Genomic DNA, 18,881 nt, shown 5'->3' with positions numbered 1-18,881 from the left:
GAGCACAGCATTCAGATGATCAGGTTTTCACCGAATTCTTTCTAGTAGAACATTTTTTTCACATTGCACGGTTTGTAGGGACCACCATGAAAAAAAACCGTCCCACTAAAAAATAAATTCTTCCACACAGAGATGGAAAAATTGTTTTTATTTGCGTTTCTTTTATAAAGAAATCCATACGTACATTGTGTTCTGCATCAAAGAACTTAAACACACACACAGGGCACCTGAAAACAGTCTGTAAAGAAGCACTGTGTTCACGTTTACAGGACTTGAAAGTAAATCAAGTTTGTTTCATCCAGTTTTTGGCTCCAGGAGAATAAGCTCACAGAAGAGGCACTGCCGGCCTGCTGGAAATGTCTTCTTGGATAATCAAGTGAACTGTTCATAAAGTGCTTCCTGGAATGACAAATGTAAAGCTGCCAACATTCCTTCACTTCCGCAATGAAGAGAACGTGACTCCTACAAGGTAAAGTCCATTAAGTCCCTTCCAGCTCGTGTCTTTCTGTTGGCACTGGTACTATCCTCCAAGCTGCTGACCCTCACCCCAGGCAAAGCCCCCGGGACGCTCTTCAGGCAATGGATCGTAATTATGATCTTCTTCCTGAACATCAAAAATTGCTTTCCTGCAAAAATGAAATGACAGAATAAGTACACGTCCTTTCCAAGTGGACAGCTGTTAAGATTTAAAATTGCACAGTTCTATAAACAAAGATGTGCGTTTATGACCCCTTTGGAAACCCAGTGGTTAAAGTCAAACTCAAGAAATGTTCTCTCTCACTTGAGCATTTTGCACCTGCCAAATCATCTTGACGAGGCATAAGACACAGGTCAAATCAAATTAAAATGATCACCTTAATTCTAATAATTCACACACACCACAAAAAGTGTCTTCCAACTGTACAGGTGCTCAATTGACAAGCTCTAATATGGGCAATGGCTGGGAACTGCAAATTTAATAGAGAAATGTGTTTTTTGCAAAAATGCGACCGTTACTTGAGGTTACTCCTGTTTTTTGCAAATTTTAAACACAATTGGAACTATAGATTACATTTTACTGGCACATGGTCAGAATAGTGTAGCTTTTACAATTCCATCAGGCTGTTGTACACAACACTAATGTGTGAAATACAGATCACCACTAGGCCCAACATCATTCAGAATCTCAAAGCCATTAGGTACCAACTGCTGTAGGAGGGTATGACATGCATTACTCACCGTAATAGCATTTCCGATTATTGTACCTGCTTAGATTCACATGCTGTGCATATAGTTTGACATCCAGTGGTAACCTTAGAGTACTGCATCTCGTCTTTCGAGAATCGAAAGGAGACGTCGACATGGGCGTGCCTGTAACACTATTCTTAACGTGACGTGTAGTGTAGTGTAGCCTAAATCCCTCCAATTGTATTTTTTCTCCCATGAGGGAGCCTAATGACTCTCGTGAGCGAGTACATGAAAGAGAGAAAGTAGTAAGACATCTATGTTCCATCCACCAGAGCGGGGAGGAAGGGTGGGCGCATGTGAATCCAAGCAGACACAATCATCAGAAATGCTGTTACGGCAAGTAATGCATGATTTCTGATGCTTGTTAATCTGCTTAGAATCAAATGCTGTGCATAGACTAGTGAGCAGTACCCAGAGTTGGAGGTGGGTTGTGAGAAAAAAAACAGTAGTGAAAAGATGTCTTAGTACTGCTTGTCCCACCTGAGAATCAGACCTAGAATGAGTGTCTAGGTAATAGTGTTTTGTAAAGGTGTGTCCAGAACTCCAGGTTGCCGCTTTGCAAATGGACTTTAGGGAACCATTTGCACTGAAAGCCCCAGTACCTCGAGAAGAATGTGCTCTAGGCTTGAAGGGCAGTTCTCTCTTAGCAAGAGTGTAACCGAGTGTCATGCAATTGACAATCACCTTGAGATGGATTAAGAAAAAGGATCCCCTTCTCTACCAGCTGCCACAAACAAAAAACTGGTTTGTCCATCTCAGTGGTCTAGTCCTTTCCAGGTAAAACATGACTGCCCTGTGCACATCTAATGTGTGTAGGCTTCTTTCGGCCACGTTAGTGGGGTTCTTGAATAAAGTAGGTAGTTCTATTGATTGGTTCACATGGAACTTGGAAATAAATTTAGGGGCAAATCTAGGGTGAGTGCGCAGAACCACCCTTTCTCTGAACTGGAATGACAGGGTGTAGAACTGAAAGGGCCTGTAGTTCACCAACTCTCCTTGTAGAAGCGATAGCCTTCATAGTGGCTATCTTATAGGTAAGATACTTGAGACTTGCCTTATGCATAGGCTCAAAAAGAGACCCCATAAGTCTAGTCAATACCACATTTAGAAAACCCAAAACTGGGGGTTGTTGCACCAACTTGCCAGTACGCTGCGACCATAAATGTGGGGTTTCCTTCTGGAAGGGTGTCACAGTCTGAGGAGGGACAGAGGTCAAGACCCCACCTCTGAACATAAATCAAAACACAAAAACACCCTCCTCCAAATGACCACTGCGCCACACTTAAGCGTATGGGATTCAGGAAACTGTTTATTTGTACAAACAGTTTTAGGTTATATCGCAATACCACATTTAGGTGCCATCCAAAAGCTGTGTTAGAAATGAGGGGATGAATCATTTTAACCCCTCCCATGACAGCCTTAATAACTGGTATTTTCCACCACAACACCTTCTGTTGTGACGTAGCGTAGGCTGACAGAGCAGATAAATGAACCCTTGGGGAATTGAAAATCAGGCCAGAGTCTAGTAGGCAAGTCAGGTACAATACAATGCGAGTAGGAGAGTAGTCAATGGGATTGACGCTCTTGGATTTGCACCAGATAAAGCGCTTCCATTTAATGGAGTAGCAATATCGGGTGTTAGGTTTTCTCGCCTCCCTAAGTATGTCCATGCATCTCTGAGGGAGTTGTAGGTGCCCAAACTATGACCACAGGAGCCGGGCCACTAAGTTCAGGGTTTGCTGGCATGAGTGGAGTCTCCCCCTTGTCTAGAGATCACATGTTGTACGGGCAAGGCAGCATTGGCGGAGATAGGGACAGCTCCATCAGATTAGAGGACCAGGGTTGGCAGGCCCACACAGGGGCCACCGATATCTTGGTGACCGTTTCCTGGTGCATCTTGTGCACAATCTTGTTGACTAGGGGAGTTGGGGCTTAGGGAAGGGTAAACAAATTTCCCTGAGCATGCTATCAAGAGACCATTGCCCTTGGATCGGTTCTGGGGGTACCTGGAGGTGTAATCTTGGCATTGAGCATTCTCCAGAGTTGCGAACAAATCGATCTCTGGGAAACCCCATTGTGCAAAAACATTGGCGACCATGTCTTCTTGTAGTCGCCATTCGTACTCTACAGGCAGTGGGAAGTCTTTGCTGAGCACGTCCGCCAGAAGATTGAGTTCCCCTGGAACGTGTTGGGACAACAGGAGTAGCCTGTATATGACAGCCCATTTCCAAATGTTCTGGGACAGCTTGGAGAGGGTGTGCCCCCTGGTTTGTTCAAGTAGTACATGGCCGTGGTGCTGTCTGTGAGAATCAGGACTGTCTTCCCCTGTAACTGTGTCTGAAAGGCTTTCAGTGCTTTGAATACGGCTAACGCCTCCACAGATTTATGTGGTTGGATGCTACTTCTGGGGACCACATACCATGTGCCGTCTTCTGAAGCAGGTGAGCCCCCCAACCCATGAGAGATGTGTCCGTCGTGAGAGTGGCTTCCACTGCAGGGGTGGTGAAGGCCTTTCCGTTCAAGAGGTTTTCCCTCGACCACCACTGCAGAGAGAGAGAGAACAAGGGCTGGCGAGATAACTACCAGATCTTCCCATTGTCTTGCCTGACACCACCGGTTGTTGAGCCACTCTTGCATGGGACGCAGACGCGCGCGGGGAACCAAGTAAATGCAGGATGCCATCATTCCTAACAGTCGCGTGGCTTTGCATACCGTCACCTCTCGACTGGCTACATACTGAGGGTTCTGAAACAGCATGTTTTAAACCCTTTTGCTGGAGGGGACGACGAGGCCGTCTTCAGTCCGAATTATAGCCCCTAGAAACTGTTTGACTTAACTGGGGAGTAGGCTGGATTTCTTCTAGTTGATGGAGAATCCCAAGCTGAATAAGAGGTCTATCGTCTTTTGAGTGTTTAACAGGCATGTTGCATAGGAATCCCCTGTTATGAGCCAGTCGTCGAGTTAAGGGTAAACCGGAACGGATTAAATGCGCAGGTGCGCTGCCAGTGCCAATACCTTCGTAAAACACCCCTGGCACTGAGGCTATGCCGAAGGGGAGTACTTTGAACTGATAGTGCTTGTCCTCTATCATGAACCTATTTTCTGTGCGCCGGCAACATTGAAATATGAAAGTATGCATCTTGCATATCCAATGGTGCCATGTAATCCCCCTGTTTCAGCAGAGGGATTACCTTCTGTAACGTGACCATACAAAACCTTTGAGGTTTGACAAATTTGTTTGCAGGGCGCAAGTTTAGCACAGGGCGCATGGTGAGATCCTTTTTGGGTACAAGGAAGTATGCTGAATAAATACCCTTGTTTACCTGTAGAAGAGGGACAACTTCTATGGCGCCCTTTTCCTGCAGGATCTCGACCTCTAAAAGCAGCAGGATGCGCAGGTGTTCCGGCATCAGGCGTCTTGATTTTGGCGGTCTGAATTGTGGTGGTCGGCAAAATTCTATGCAGTATCCGTGGGCAACGGTGTTGAGCACCCACTGGTCAGTTATCCCCTCCCATGCATGAAGGAATGATTTTACAAGTCCCCCGACCGGGGCAGCATGGGAGGGGACCCAGATCCGAGGGTCATTTCTGACCTGAGGCTGGTGAGCCTCTAGGGCTGGAATTCCAGTCCCTACCATTTCCTCAGCATTGTCCTCTAGGTGGATACGTGGTGGCAGTGTTAGATCCTTTTCCTGAAGACCAGTTGTTTCCAGAACCATACTGGTTTCGAGGGAGCGAGATTGCCCACGAAAGGAACGACAAGCCGCTCCCTCTCTGTTGTGAAGGCCTTTGGGTAATCTGGTTTAAGGTCGAGAGTCTCATGTTCCTTTTTGGCTGTCTCAAGTGCTTCGTCCACAGCCTTGCTGAACAAATTGGTCTCCTCAACCGGCTTATTTATGAAGGCTCCTCAGGCTTCAGGCTTTAACCTGTAGTTCCTCAACCAGGCATGCCGTTTTAATAGGGTGCCCTGGGCCAAGGTCCTTCCCGCTGTTTCAGCAGCGTTCTAAGCATACTTCAGAATGTTGCGATTCACTTGCTTGCCTTCCGATACAATCGCGAGCAGTCTAGCCCGCATTGGTTCAGGAACCTCTTTAAGGCCGTCTTGCAGCAGGTTCCACTTTACATCTGAGTAGTTAGCCAACAGAGTGGTGGTGTTGGCTATTTGGGTGGAGAATGCAGCAGCAGTCGTAACCCTTTTCCCAATGCATACAACATTTACCCTTCTTTATCAGGCGGTGCCTCACCTGTAGACAGGGGGACATCCGCCCTATTTCTCATTGTAACTACCAGGGAGTCCGGAGTGGCGTGCCCTTTAATGTAAAAGTTGGTCAGTAGAAGAAGGGCAAATCAACTTCCCTACCCTGGGATTAACCGCCCTGATCTGAGCTGGTGTTAACAATGAAGACACCAGACGTCTCGAGAGAGTTCAGTAACGGAATGGCCCGACTGGCAGGAAGCTTTTCCTTCAGTATGTCTTCTACAAAATCAGAATCCGGCATAGCCTCCTGTGTGGCGATTTGGAAATGTTCAGTCGCCTTCTTAAAGATGGCGTTAAACGCCATCTGATCATCCACAGGTGAGGCCTGACGGACTGGTGTGGTAGGATGGGAATCCATACACAGAGCGTCAGGGTCCGGGGTAGGAGTAGGGGACACCCAAGGTTGATCATCAACCGGATGGCGGCCTTCCCAATTTCCCATTGGATCAGTAGGGTCCCCAAAGGGATAATCATCCTGTACGTAGGGATATATAGGGACCTCATCAGTGAGGTCATAAACATTCTCTTCATGAGGACCCTCAAAAGGTCCTCTGAAACTTGGCCATAGGCGTATAAGGAAGATCCTCCCAAGGCCTCTTGGGAGCAAAGCTCAGAGAATTCCTCAAACTTCCCCGTTCATGCACACCTCAAACTTCTCCCTAGTCCATGAAGATGAACCCAGGGGAGGAAAAGGTTCTCCTTGACAATTTTATTCTTCAGAACGTCGAGATTTATCTCCTAAAGTCTTGGATAAAGAGACAGGGCTCTCAGGAGAACTCTTTGAGGCTCCGGGCGTTGTGACGTGTCTAGATGCGTCTTTAGGGCGCTCCTTCTGTTTCAACTTTACTTTCGACTGTTCCTTTTGTTTAACCGCCAAAGCGATCCTCGCGATACTATTGCTGATCCTCTGGGTTACAGAGAGGTGCGAGTGTTGAGCAGCTGGCTGCGCAGTGGATTTCGGCGCCACTGGGGCCTTAAGCAGCGTTGGCGCTTTCTTCTGAAGCGTCTCGACGGCCGTGTGTGTTTTGGTGCCATCAGCCTTACTCTTAGACTGTCGCGGCTTTGGAGCGCTTCGACTGGACCGCTGTAGCAGAACCGTGTGTGTGTGTGGGAATCGGGTGCGTCCATGTCACGGGATGTATTGTCCCCATAGCAGGACTCACGTCGTGCCTATTGGGCCAGGGATGGACGCTGCAGATTGAGAACTCTCCGCCGTAAGGTCAATGGCTTCTGAAGTGGAGCCTTAGTCGTCGCTAATCCCTTCGTCACACTCGGCAGCTGTGGCGGCGGGGGAATTACTCGGCCTGCGAAATACCGCAGGCCACCCACCGCTTCAAACGGCACTCCTTAATAGTCTTGGGACGCAGGAGTTTACAGGCAGTACAGGATGCCTCCTTGTGGTCGAGGGGAAGACAACTATTGCCCAGACGGTGTTGGTCTTTCCAGATATTTTGCCTTACAGGAAGGACAAAACCTAAATTGAGTCCTGTTCATAGTGCAGGATTGAGATAGGAAAAGGAAAGGTATTCTTGGAAAGAATAGGACCACCCAGACCCCACTCGCCCTACTGTGCAGGCCGGCCACAAGACCCGGCCACGTGTTCAGCAGCGGCGACCAGATCAACAGCCGTCGTAATTCCACATCAGCAGTGGCACAGGAATAAACCGTCGAAAAGAGTGACAATGAGAATAAATGACCAGAGGTAGATAATAAAAAAACAATAACGCAATGTTTTATGAAGAGCTCTGCATTAAGGCGACCAGATAGCTGGGTGGAAAAAAACATCTGAGGGACCTCAACGGGTGAGGGATTTTGGGTACACTACACGTCACGTATAGTGTTACAGGCACACCCGTGTCTACATCCCCTTTCGATTCTCAAAAGACAAGATACAATACTCCATGGTTACCACTGGATGTCGCACTATATGCACAGCATGTGATTCTAAGCAGATTAACAAGCATCATAAAAATCAAATGTATAAAACTACAATTCATTGAAAAAAACTTAGTTAAGCAGCGCAGATTTAACGCAACGAAAACACTTACATTTCAGTGCATTTCCGTTGAAAAGCCTGTGAGCACATACATATTATAAGTGATAGGAGTAACAAGGACATACAAAATGGCATTATGGGGACATCAACGTGAACGCTCCAAATTAAGCTGGTCATGACTTCCCACATCCACTGAATGTCAAGTGTTTTGTTGCGTTACATCTGCTGAACCATTTTATATTTACACAGGGCCACTAGCCATGGCCTTTGGTCGTGTCCAATGTACTGAATCCCCACCCGCCCCAATATATCTTTCTTTTGGACCCACTAGGTGGCCACGTGATTTGGCTGTGGCCAATACACACGTCTTTTGGATCCACTAGTCAGAACCTATGGCCCTGGCCAGTGAACAAAGCCTTCAGCTGTGCCCACTGTATCTTTGAAAACACTACCTTTCTTTCCCGCTCACTAGCCATGGCCTTCACCCTTTATCATCGGCCCCTTTACATGTTGCTCCAATCGCCTTCTTGTTCCCACTATCCATGGCCTTGGCCCATGCTCAGAGCCAACTGCCTTACGCCGTGGCCACTATACATATTGCTCCAATAGTTATCCTAAACGGGCCCACTGGCCATGGCGGCACAAGTCTTCGGCCGTGGCCACAACACAGTTTCTTTTGGGCACACTAGCCATGGCCAGTGGCCACAGGCCTTTTGCCGTAGCCCCTTATGTTGCCAACTAGGTGCCTTGTCCACTGTACATGTTCACCAAATATGTATATCCATCTTTCTTTCTGAACCACTAGGTGGCCACAGCCAACTATACATCTCTTTTGGGCTCACTAGCCAGGGCCCATCTGTTAAAAACGTACCCTTCTTTCCCGGCTCACTAGCCATCACCTTCGCCTAGGACCATTGCCCCCGGCCCCTTTACATGTTGCCCCAATAGCTTTATTCCGGTCCCACTAGCCATGGCCTTCGGCCATGCCAGGTGCCCAAGGCCTTCTGCCGTGGCCACTCTAAATATTACTCAAATAGGTTTCCTAAACGGGTCCACTAGCCATTACATACAGCACCATTCAGTAAAGTAACCCAGTAGCCATAGCCTTGGGCTACACCCACCACACTGTAGCTGTAAAATCCCCCCTTTTTTTGCCTGAACGCTTTAAAAAAACTTCCCCATAGCCATGGTTTTTAATGTACTACAGATAACCACAGGTATCCATAAACACATACAGATAACCGCGGTTATCTGTATGTGTTTATGGATACCTGTGGTTATCTGTAGTACATTAAAAACCATGGCTATGGGGAAGTTTTTTTAAAGTTAAAGTTTTTTTTGACGGATAATCAAAAGCATGCAAAAATCTAAAACCTTTCCATGCCCTCCCAGACACTCACCAAGTGCCCCCGCCTCGTGCCATGCCCTCCCCTAGCCCTCTCCTATTCGCCCAAACACTAGTCCTTTCTTCTGAGGCACTTTCATTCCTGCTGGATAACCCCAGCTATGCTAAAACAGTCGAGCTCTGAACTTGGGCCCACCCCCAAACTCCCCAATATCATATGGTGTCCTCATTCCCCCCCCTCTAGTTTGATGCCATGTTGTCCTTTTTCATCCTCCAAATGGCATGTTTTCCACTTTTCGTTTTCAGCTAACCCAGGTTATTAAGTGTTACTCACCGGAGTGACCAACGTACTCCTAGTCCTTCGTCCCCTTTCCCCCCCATACTGCATGGACGGGAACGGAAACCTTTTTTCACCAGAAAAACACAGGCCCACATTCCATTGGATCTGCAGCGCGTCCCCTTGGAGCCCTGGCCCCGTCCACACTAGGAGGCGAACCACTGGCACGTCCTGTTAGTGACAGAGAGCAAGCGGTCTATGTTGTGGTGACCCCACCTGCTGAAGATTTCTGCAAGTAGCTTTTTGTAGTGTCCACTTATAGTTGTCTGAGCGCTGCCGTCCGAGGTGGTCGGCCTCCAGATCCGACTCTCCCGGTAGGTGTACTGCCGAAATCCAGACCTCCTGCGCAAAGGCCCATTCCCAGATGGCTATTGCCAGCTTGCACAGGGGCTGCAATCTGGTGCCCCCCCGCTTGTTGAGGTAATAAATGCAGTTAGAGTTGTCAGTCTGAATGCACACCACTCTGCCCTTGATGCGAAGGAATGCCCCGAGTGCAAGCCAAATAATCATAATTTCCAACCAGTTGTTATGGTTCTGCTGGTCCTCCCTGGACCATAGACCATTTACAGCATGTCCGCTCAGGGTGGCCTCCCCCTCACCCCTGGAGGGAGGAGTCCATCGTAATGGTGTGGTCCGCCAGAGGCAGTCTGAAGGGTTTGCCCTACCAGAGGTTGGACTCCTTTCTCCACCACTCCAGATCTTCATGCAGGTGAGCAGGTATGGAGGCCGCAGCTGCCTTTTCTCCCAAGTCCTGGTCCCCAGGATGCTGAAAGCTGCAGCCTCCTCATCCATAGCCTGGTGTAGCGATCCGCCAGGAGATAGGCCATCATCACACCCAATAGGTTCTGGTACCACCATGCTGTGGTTACCTCCCTGCTGAGGAAGTAACCCACTGAGGCCTTGATAGTCGCCACGTTTTCCCTCGTGAGGAACACCATTTGCCTCTGCCTGTCCCACTGCAGACCCAAGAATACCAGTGTTTGCATCGGTTGTAGGTGCTGAAAGTTGAGTGAGAACCCAAGCTCCACACAGCGTCTCAATTAAAGCTGGAGTCACCATTTTGAAATTCTGTTTGAAAGGCAGTTATTGGTTTAAGGAGGAAAGGTTTCAGACCACTCGCATGCCCAGCCTGGTTCTTTTGCTGAAAAGCAAAGAGTCGGGACTAAAAGCCCAACCCCTGCTGGGGGATTGGGACCTGCTCTACCACCTTGCTCGCCATCAGGGAGCGAGTATCTGCTAGGAGTGACGGTGTCCCGATTTGGAGAGGGGGGTAGGGGGGGGGGAAAGACGAGAGCGAGGATGGAGAGGTAGCTGGAAGCCCTGTGAGAGAACAGATCACCCAAGAGTCTGCAAACCGTGCCCTCCAAGCCCGACTGGATCTGGAACGCCCCTCATTGCTTCTTCCGAAGCTGGGGCCTGGGAGGGGGACTGAAAGAAGAGGAAGATTTCTGGGTCTTCCGTGTGTGCTGGCTGGGGGACCGGTCAGTCTGCCTAGACCATCGGTCTTGGAAGCCCCCGGAACTCACCAAAGATCCTGCCCATGTCCAACCGAGACTGGCATTGTACAAAGTATTTTGTTGCTGGTTAGGTAAGAATATCCAACGATTTGGCTGTCTGGGAGCTGCTTTTGTTTTTGTCCAGCTCCTCATCTGTGATGAACCATTCGCCTCCCTCGAAGGGGACATCTATGATTCTATATGGACGTCGGGGTTGCCCCAGGTTGCCTTCAGCCAGGCCATCCTCCTGTCTATGGCCACACAGGCTGCTCTACTTGCAGTATCAATATGGGCGACGGTAGCCTCCATAAATGTCTTGCGCCACCAACATGGCCTCTACAAGTCCTGCCTTGAAGGATGCTCGTTTGTGGTAAGGGCGGTCCGGGAGTAAGTCGGCAATCTCCCTCCACAGACTTTGGTTTGCTGCAGCTAATATGGCATCAGTGTTGGCCTGTCTGAGGCGCAGACCCGCGCTGGAACAAACATTTGTGGCGTAGGCCTCTTGGACCTTCTCTTTGCCTAGGAGCGTAGAGGTGGAGATTTGCTGATGGCAGAGTGGATATTGAACCTGCTTCACAAGGCGCTAGATTGGTTGGTAGTTTCCCTTAGATTACAGGATTCTACGATGTGGAAAAAGATTCAAAAGCTTGATGTTTTGGATGTAGGAAATCGTGATAAGTAAAAATGCTCAATGTTGTAGTATATACTGGTGATTTTTAATTGCAGTTTAGCCGACACGTGTTTCGACCCTACAAGGGTCTGTTTCAAGGCTAATGCAGACATCCAGAGAATCCAATGTGAAACATGTAGTTGACCCCGTGTGGTTCAATATGGTTTAAGACCAGATAGTGTCATGTATTTATTCACCTGTTCACACTGTGTGTAGTGCCACGTAAGATAAGTGACAAGGCATTGTGATTCAACGTGGTGTCAATTGGCCATAATTAGTTACAAGGTTTAAAATAAAACATGCAAAATGGTTTACAGTCCGAGCATTGTGGTGTTATATGGTACATGGAACAGGTGAACCGTGTAGTGGTATTGTATAGATCACATATCCACGTTTGTATGAAGATTCACATTGAGCATTTGGGATGTACCATGTCGTTGTGGTATGCAGGCCCCCTAGAGGGGCAGGCCTCTGGCCAGATAGTCGAGGTTTCCCACCTTTGGGATTCGTCAGAATGGCAGGGCTTGGTCTGGCCACCATCTTGTCCCTGTGTGCCGCCAGTTTGTACGCACCTTCTGCACGTGGATCCTTGCCCGTTTGCTGGAAGGCATAGGCAGTGTCCCTCCTTGCACCCAAGGTGTGCGCCTGGAAGGCTGTTGGCCCTCGGCCATGGTGCCGGTAGTGCTGTCTGCGCTGCATTTAGGCGCCCCCTCAGGCATAGACCCGGCAATAGGGCAGAGCCCCTCATGACGTGTCCCAGTGTGCGAGCCGCTTGGCTCCTTGTCGGTGGGACTGGGAGGATCCGTGGACCCCTCTGCCGAAAGGGCAGTAGCTGCTGCAGCCCTGGTACCCTTGTTGCCGGTGACAGTGCCGGACTGACCCCTCAAGTCAGCAGGCTTCCCTGGGAAGGAGTCGCCCATTTGGGGTACTTTGTTTAACAGTATGCTTGCCTTCTTGGTCTTCCTCGGCACATATTCCTTAAGGTGCTCCGGCGGCAACCGGGAGAACAGCTCCATCTACCATGCCAAGCAGTACTTCAGGGAACAGGGAGAGAGTGCGGCGCATGCCGAGTAGTCTTCCCATCCGTGGTCTTCTCCTAGATACCGGCGGCAGAGGGTCTGCGGGTCCAAAGTGGGGAGCGAAAAGTCGCACAACGGGTACCTACTGAAGTCCGCCGCGGACGATATGCACCAGGGACAGGCTGGGGCAATGGAGGACGGTGTATCCCTGGAAGTACTTGTATCTAGAAAAAGAGTGAATAGACACTAAAAGATTTAGGGAAATTACAGGCCCATGCAGGCTTAACCACGAATGCTGGTGAAACTGGTTTGTTCCCGTCGACACAGAATAGATGACAGGTGTGGCCATCCTCGCAACAAAGCTGAAAGGATTTGGCACATGCTGCAATTTCTCCCCACCCCAACAAAGGTCCCAAATATTTAAGAAAAGGTTCCCCCAGAGCCGACATGGGGTCCAGACTTTTCATCAGGTACCAGAGTGATACCTCTATGGGAACTGGGAGGCTCAACTAAGTCCCCCACACAGCCAGCACCACCCCCAATCAACTCTAGGTCACGGAACACTACACCACGGTCAATGCTAACTTCCACTGGGGACAACAAGGGCAATAATTTGGCTCCCATTAACAACTAAACAGAAATCTTCAGCCGACTAAAGTATGACATGAATGGCATGACAGCCTGAAATTCAACAAGCTGGTCTCCTTAATACAGTAGGACCACTGTGCTGGAATAGGCCAGATAGATTTACAAATAATCAATAAGCAACTACGATTATGCGAGTACTGGAGGCAGGTACATTTTTTTTTTCCCTCCTAAAAATAATCAAACATACTTACAAAAACCCTGGCGTTTTAAGAATCCTTCCTCCACCGGGCTGAAAGGGAAACACATCTTCCAAGAAATAATAGATGTGACCAACTGCAATTCCTGATAAAGAAAAAAAAATATTTCAGGCAATCTGTATTTCCAAACGATCCTTACTTTGAGCATCACGACACTTGCTTTGTCCATTTAGACGTGTAACTAGCAAGTGCTTCAATAATAACGTTTCAAATACATTCTTTTTTTTTTTAAAAAAGGTCAGCTACAACATATCCATCAACAGCATTGAAAAAGTACTTAAATCAATTTGGTCAGATCTACAATCAGCATTTGTCTCTTAAGCAACATAAGTAATAACACAAATTGTTAAGAGCCGACTGCCATTTAACCACACCAAACGTATCCAGTTCCTCCCCTGCAATGGTGGATCAGAAGATCGCAGTCTCATTCATATGCCTACAAGGACCTTATAACTTAAGACAGATTCATGTTTAGCACCCAGGGGAGAGCATCTAGCCAATTAGGAGGCCGGAAATCTGGGCAGAATTGAACAGTAACCTCACACGTTCTCTTGGCAACCAGAGTGCCTCCTCAGGGTGGCCGCTACATTTCTCCCTGATTTGGCTGCTGCCAGAATCCCCCAAACCCCACTGGTGTACCTCTTGTTAGGCAAGAATTGATGTAGTAACACTGTGTGAGACTACACAAAACACGTGTCTACTTGGTATTAGGTAACCCACCTTTTGTTATAGGGCTGTACTACACTAGTTGGTAGTGTGACTGAGCAGCCAGGCCTATCTCAAGAGGGGTAAATGTGAGCTGTAAAGCTGTAGCAATGAAATTTGCCAATAAAAGTAGCCAAGTAACACTTTCTCTAGGTTTCAGTTATAAAATGTTAAATAAGCGTTATTTAAAAAGGGCAAGATATGCAACAATCAAATATACTTTAAGATACTTTTCCAGCATCAGTATAAGTTTAGTGAATACTCTTTAGAGATGCTTTTTACACACTTCCTACACCGGATGTGACTTCATTCACAAGGACAGTAATGGCATTTATATATCACTAGTACACTTCGCAGATTGAGGTTGCAGAAAGGGAAGGTTGAAAGAAAGAAAAAGGTTAAACGGGTTCTCAGGGCATGAAAGTATACTTAAATCTTACAATGAAGTCTAGACAAAAGCTTTCCCAGCAATAACAGTATAAAAACAAGTTATCACCTCCGAGGGACAGAAAATATCAAAGTCAATGGATTAGAAGAGTCTGCAGGGAGCCAGGACAGCCAAAGTCAATTGGAGCACACTCTATGGTCCCGAGGCACTTCATAGTTAATAAAAGCCTTGCACAAAGTTAGAGTTTCGTAGAAATAACTTGTAGCGTCAAAAGCTGTTACACTTGTGGAAAGTAGAGTTGAAATCAACCCTAACAAAAGTAGCCAATGCAAGTCTCAACTGAAAAGAGCAAAGCTAAAGACAATGAGTTAAGTACCCCCAAGTCTGAACATAACCTCTGGTTTGAAGAGTGGTCCAGCTGGATTCTGTTCTGTTACAGTGATTCGGATCCTGGGTTCCTGAGCCTCAGTCGTGGGGACAAAAGGGAGGACGTCTGGAGGAGTCTTGGAGGTAGTCAGCACCTACATGCTCTTTTCGGATGAGCTGGACTTTGCTGTTTCAGCGTGCGGTAAACAGCACCAACGCAGATCTTGGCTACCGGTTGGGCTTCCTTCACTCCGAGTCCTACACTCTAGTGAGGGGACTCTAGCTCTGGTTGTCCCGCTTCTCAAGGGTTCTTAGGAGACTCCTGGAGCTTCCGGTCAGATTGTAGACGTTGCACTCAAACTACAGATTTCTCGAACCCTGGCACTCGGTTCATGCAGCAGCAAAGAAGTACAGCCAGTCGGGGAATATGGTCCAGTGGAGTTAGTCTCAGGGTTAGTTGGTCCCACTAACCCAAGGGAAAAAGTCGTCCCTTCCGGAGCTTCTCTTGTTGATCAGAAAATCAGCACAGCAGCAGGGCTTCAACAGGCAATTCAAAAGTCTAGGAGGATGCAGCAAGCTTCGTTCACGGTTTCTTAGTCGGTGTTCTTCCTAGTGGTCGACTCGGCCTCTAGTCCCAAAACCCTCACCTTTTAAGGAGGTTTCTCCCATTTATGCACAGCCTAGGCTGTGGTGGCTGTCCTAAAAGGAAAACCAGCCAAGGACTGGTTGCATTCAGGCACTCCTACAAAGGACAGGGGAGTTTCAGGAACCTCCCTCACTTCTTGCCCTTCCAGACACACTGGAGCCAGAGGCAGGTTTCAGGACTGAAGCCTGCCAAAGGAAAAACGAACAAAGGGCTAAAACCTGGCTTGGCGCGCAGAGTAAAACCCAAGAATGACCTCACAAACAGAAAATGGCGAATAAAGAAGACTGGGACATTTTTACAAAAGGGTCACCCACGAGTGCTATACTGCAGATGAGGATTCAGCCTGTGGCAGAAAAGCACAATGGTAAGAAAGTTAAACCACTGCCACCAGCCATTTAAAGTAGTGAGGGTAACATACTTTTTTTTTTAACACAAGTATGTAAAATATGGGGCTACTGGGTAACCCCCCCTGCCCCCCACCCGCCCAGCTCTCGGTGTGTGCTGAACCCACCCCCTCACAAGAGAAAAGGTAAAGTCAATTTCACTTTACTATTCTTGGGAACAGTAGTTCACACAAGAAAAAGGTATTTAAACCTTATGAGAAAGCTGAAGGATTTCTCTGCGACACTGCACTAAAGGTGCTGTGTGTCACCATACAAGTTTGAGACTGCCAAAACATTGGAAACACATGACCCAAATCAGGTCAAAACACGTGTGAAAAAAGGTTTTACTCACTCCAGGGTTAAAATTAAAATATCCTAAAGTCCAGCAAAGGAGCTGGGGGGCCTGTAAGGTTGAAGGGAATTAGCACAGAAATAGGGAATTCTCCCTAACACCCCTTGAATGCAACCTCTCCATTCACCTTTTCTCCATGGCTTATGGCACCTGCTCCATCTTCATGGCTGCCATGGAAAAAGGAAAGGGACCAAGTCTGTGGTGGCCATCTTGGTGTGCATTTTTTAAAGGGAATTGGTTGTGTGCGAAACTTGCGCCTGTAAATTACAAAAACGCAACACTCGGCTGGAGGAAGCCCCGGGCTGCTAACAGCGATAAGCACGGTTATGCTGATGGCGGGTCTTTACCAGTCCTGTTCGCCACACACTGCAGCGTTTCATCACTAATTAGCAGGTGCCAACAAAGTTAGTTTTTCAATTTACATCTACAGCAATTTTGAAAGGATATTTGTGCACGCAAATTTCACACTCCGTATGATCAAACAACAACGCTCATTCTGCACTCCAGAATGCATGCCACAACAGGGGCACACTGGACACAAAATATCTGCTTTCGCAATTAAATAAATATGGTCTACAGTTGTTTACCAAAGTTGTCTTTTCATTACATACAGTTCAAGTACTACCTCCGGGTGTATTAACAATAATTATGCAGTGTAAAGCATACCAGCCAGAAATATTCACCAAAAATACCAACTGCATATCGCACAAAGACATCAAACTGGCCCATGCTAGGCTTTGTGGTTAGCCCTTTGAGCATTGCGCTATAGGCCAATAGCCTGCATGCCAATCATCTAAAAGCTGCATTCATAACCGCAAAGCCATTAGTATCCCCTCTTCTCTAGTTGGACCTAAATTAGGAGAATATACTAGGTGGACAAGATTGCTTTAGACCCCAGTCCGCTTTGCATTTCCAAAACAGAAATGCTCATGCTACATATTTCCAACGTCACTATGGCCTGAGAGCTGAAGGTTTTTCTGACTTCACCCAGGCTCCTGCTCTCCAATCACTTTGATGGGAGCCAAAGCACACGAAAGTGTCAGAGGCATCACAGTCCCATTGACAACACGTTGTTCACCTTTGTGAAGAAGAGGGGGAGGTGGGAACCTGGTTAGAGTCTGCTGGTGGCACGATTGGATGCACAATCTGTACATCACATTACTCTACCAAGATTTGTAAATGCGTGCCATGGTGCTGTTTGCACCAACTACTAAAAATTACTTTTGGTCATATCCTGGGCTCATTTTAATTCTGGAATTTTTCCTCGACTCCGCACTAATGTAGCTTGAAGACAATTCCATGCATATAGCCCCTTTTCTGTGCAGAAACGCTTTTTTCTTTCATGGAAATCTTTATTGGCATTTTCCCCTCTTTCCCAAACCATGGTCCAGTGGTTATTTCCCACAACCCCCTGTTAGAGCCTTATGAAACCCTTGCAATAAGCTTCGCCCAAGTCCCTTCATAGCATATCTCTCCTCCTCATCGGAAAGTTCCTTGTCACCAACCAATAATTCCACACATTTTATAACAGTCCCAGATGTCTCATCTTCCTCAGGCACCACGACCCTTGATTCTTTCTGTAAAAACCTCATTACTAAGTCCCAGTCCGCCAAAAAACCCTGATGATCCCCTTGTAGCGAGTAAAATACCCATTCTAATGCCGCAAAATGCCACACCTTTCCTAACCATTCGTGCTTGTAGGTGGTTCCCTTGTTTTCCACTTCTGAGCCACTACCAGTGCTCCTGCCAAAATTATAATAGCATCTACATGGCGTTGGGCTTTCGAGGTCAGCTCATTCAATGACTTGTTTACCCTTCCGCCTGATCCCGAGGATCTCCTCTATAGCTTCCAGTATCATTTCCAAAACGGCAGAGTTTGCAGACATTCCAATCAGATGTGACTCCATGTCCCCTGCGCATTCCCTCCAACACATCTTGGGGACGGTATGGAGAAACCCATGGAGTTTCCTCGTATAAGATGCCATTGATACATCACCTTCATCCATATCTCCTGTAATTGAATCGATATTCACCCATAGCTGTTTACACCCTTCCTCATCTATTGATTGGCCAACTGATTCCTCCCATTTCTTCATACAGAGCCTGTGTCCTGGTTCCTCACACACCTATATGACAATGCATTACTTACCGTAAAAGCATTTCTGATGGTTGTATCTGCTTAGATTCACATGCTGTGCATAGGTCCGACATCCAGTGGTCACTGCGGAGTATTGCATTTTGTTTTTCGTAGTCGAAAAGGGGACGTCGACAAGGCGTGTCTGTAACACTATCCCTATAGTGACGTGCGTTGTACCCACACAATCCCTCACGCGTCGAGGTCCCTCTGTTTGTATTTTTCTGCCCTGAGGGAGCCTTATAGACGTGAGTGAGTACAGAAAAGAGAGATATAAAAGGAAGTCTATGTTCCTTCCATCCGAGCGGGGAGGAAGGGTGGGCGCATGTGAATCTAAGCAGATACAACCATCAGAAATGCTTTTACGGTAAGTAATGCATTGTCTTCTGATGTTTGTTAATCTGCTTAGAATCACATGCTGTGCATAGACTAGCGAGCAGTACCCGGAGTTGGCGGTGGGTTATGAGAAGGAACAGTAGAGAAAAGAGGTCTTAATACTGCCTGTCCCACCTGGGAGTCAGATCTAGAGTGTGCATCTAGACAGTAGTGTTTTGTAAAGGTGTGCACAGAACTCCAGGTAGCCGCTTTGCAGATGGACTCAAGGGGAACATTTGCAATGAATGCTATGGAAGCCCCAGTGCCTCGAGTGGAATGTGCTCTTGGCTTGAAGGGTAGTTCTCTCTTAGCAAGAGTGTAACAGAGAGTGATGCATTG

General features: G+C 47.5%; 1 protein-coding gene across 1 annotated transcript in view; it reads right to left on the bottom strand.

The window, feature by feature from the left end:
* Window positions 1–133: 133 nt before the first annotated feature.
* DERL2 (derlin 2) overlaps window positions 134–18,881 on the bottom strand; it is a 94,849-nt gene continuing 76,101 nt past the window's right edge. The window contains exons 6-7 of the mRNA XM_069614598.1: window positions 13,188–13,278; window positions 134–626 (exon numbers count right to left, since the gene is read on the bottom strand). Coding sequence (XP_069470699.1) covers window positions 521–626; window positions 13,188–13,278 — 197 coding nt within the window. The 3' untranslated portion in view covers window positions 134–520. The remainder of the gene's footprint in view (window positions 627–13,187; window positions 13,279–18,881) is intronic.

The sequence above is a fragment of the Ambystoma mexicanum genome, chromosome 9 (assembly GCF_040938575.1).
Source record: "Ambystoma mexicanum isolate Mex_15411 chromosome 9, UKY_AmexF1_1, whole genome shotgun sequence".
In the NCBI taxonomy this organism is placed as follows: Eukaryota; Metazoa; Chordata; class Amphibia; order Caudata; family Ambystomatidae; genus Ambystoma; species Ambystoma mexicanum.
Note: the sequence above shows the minus strand (reverse complement) of the source record. Positions and strands in the feature narration are given on the sequence as shown.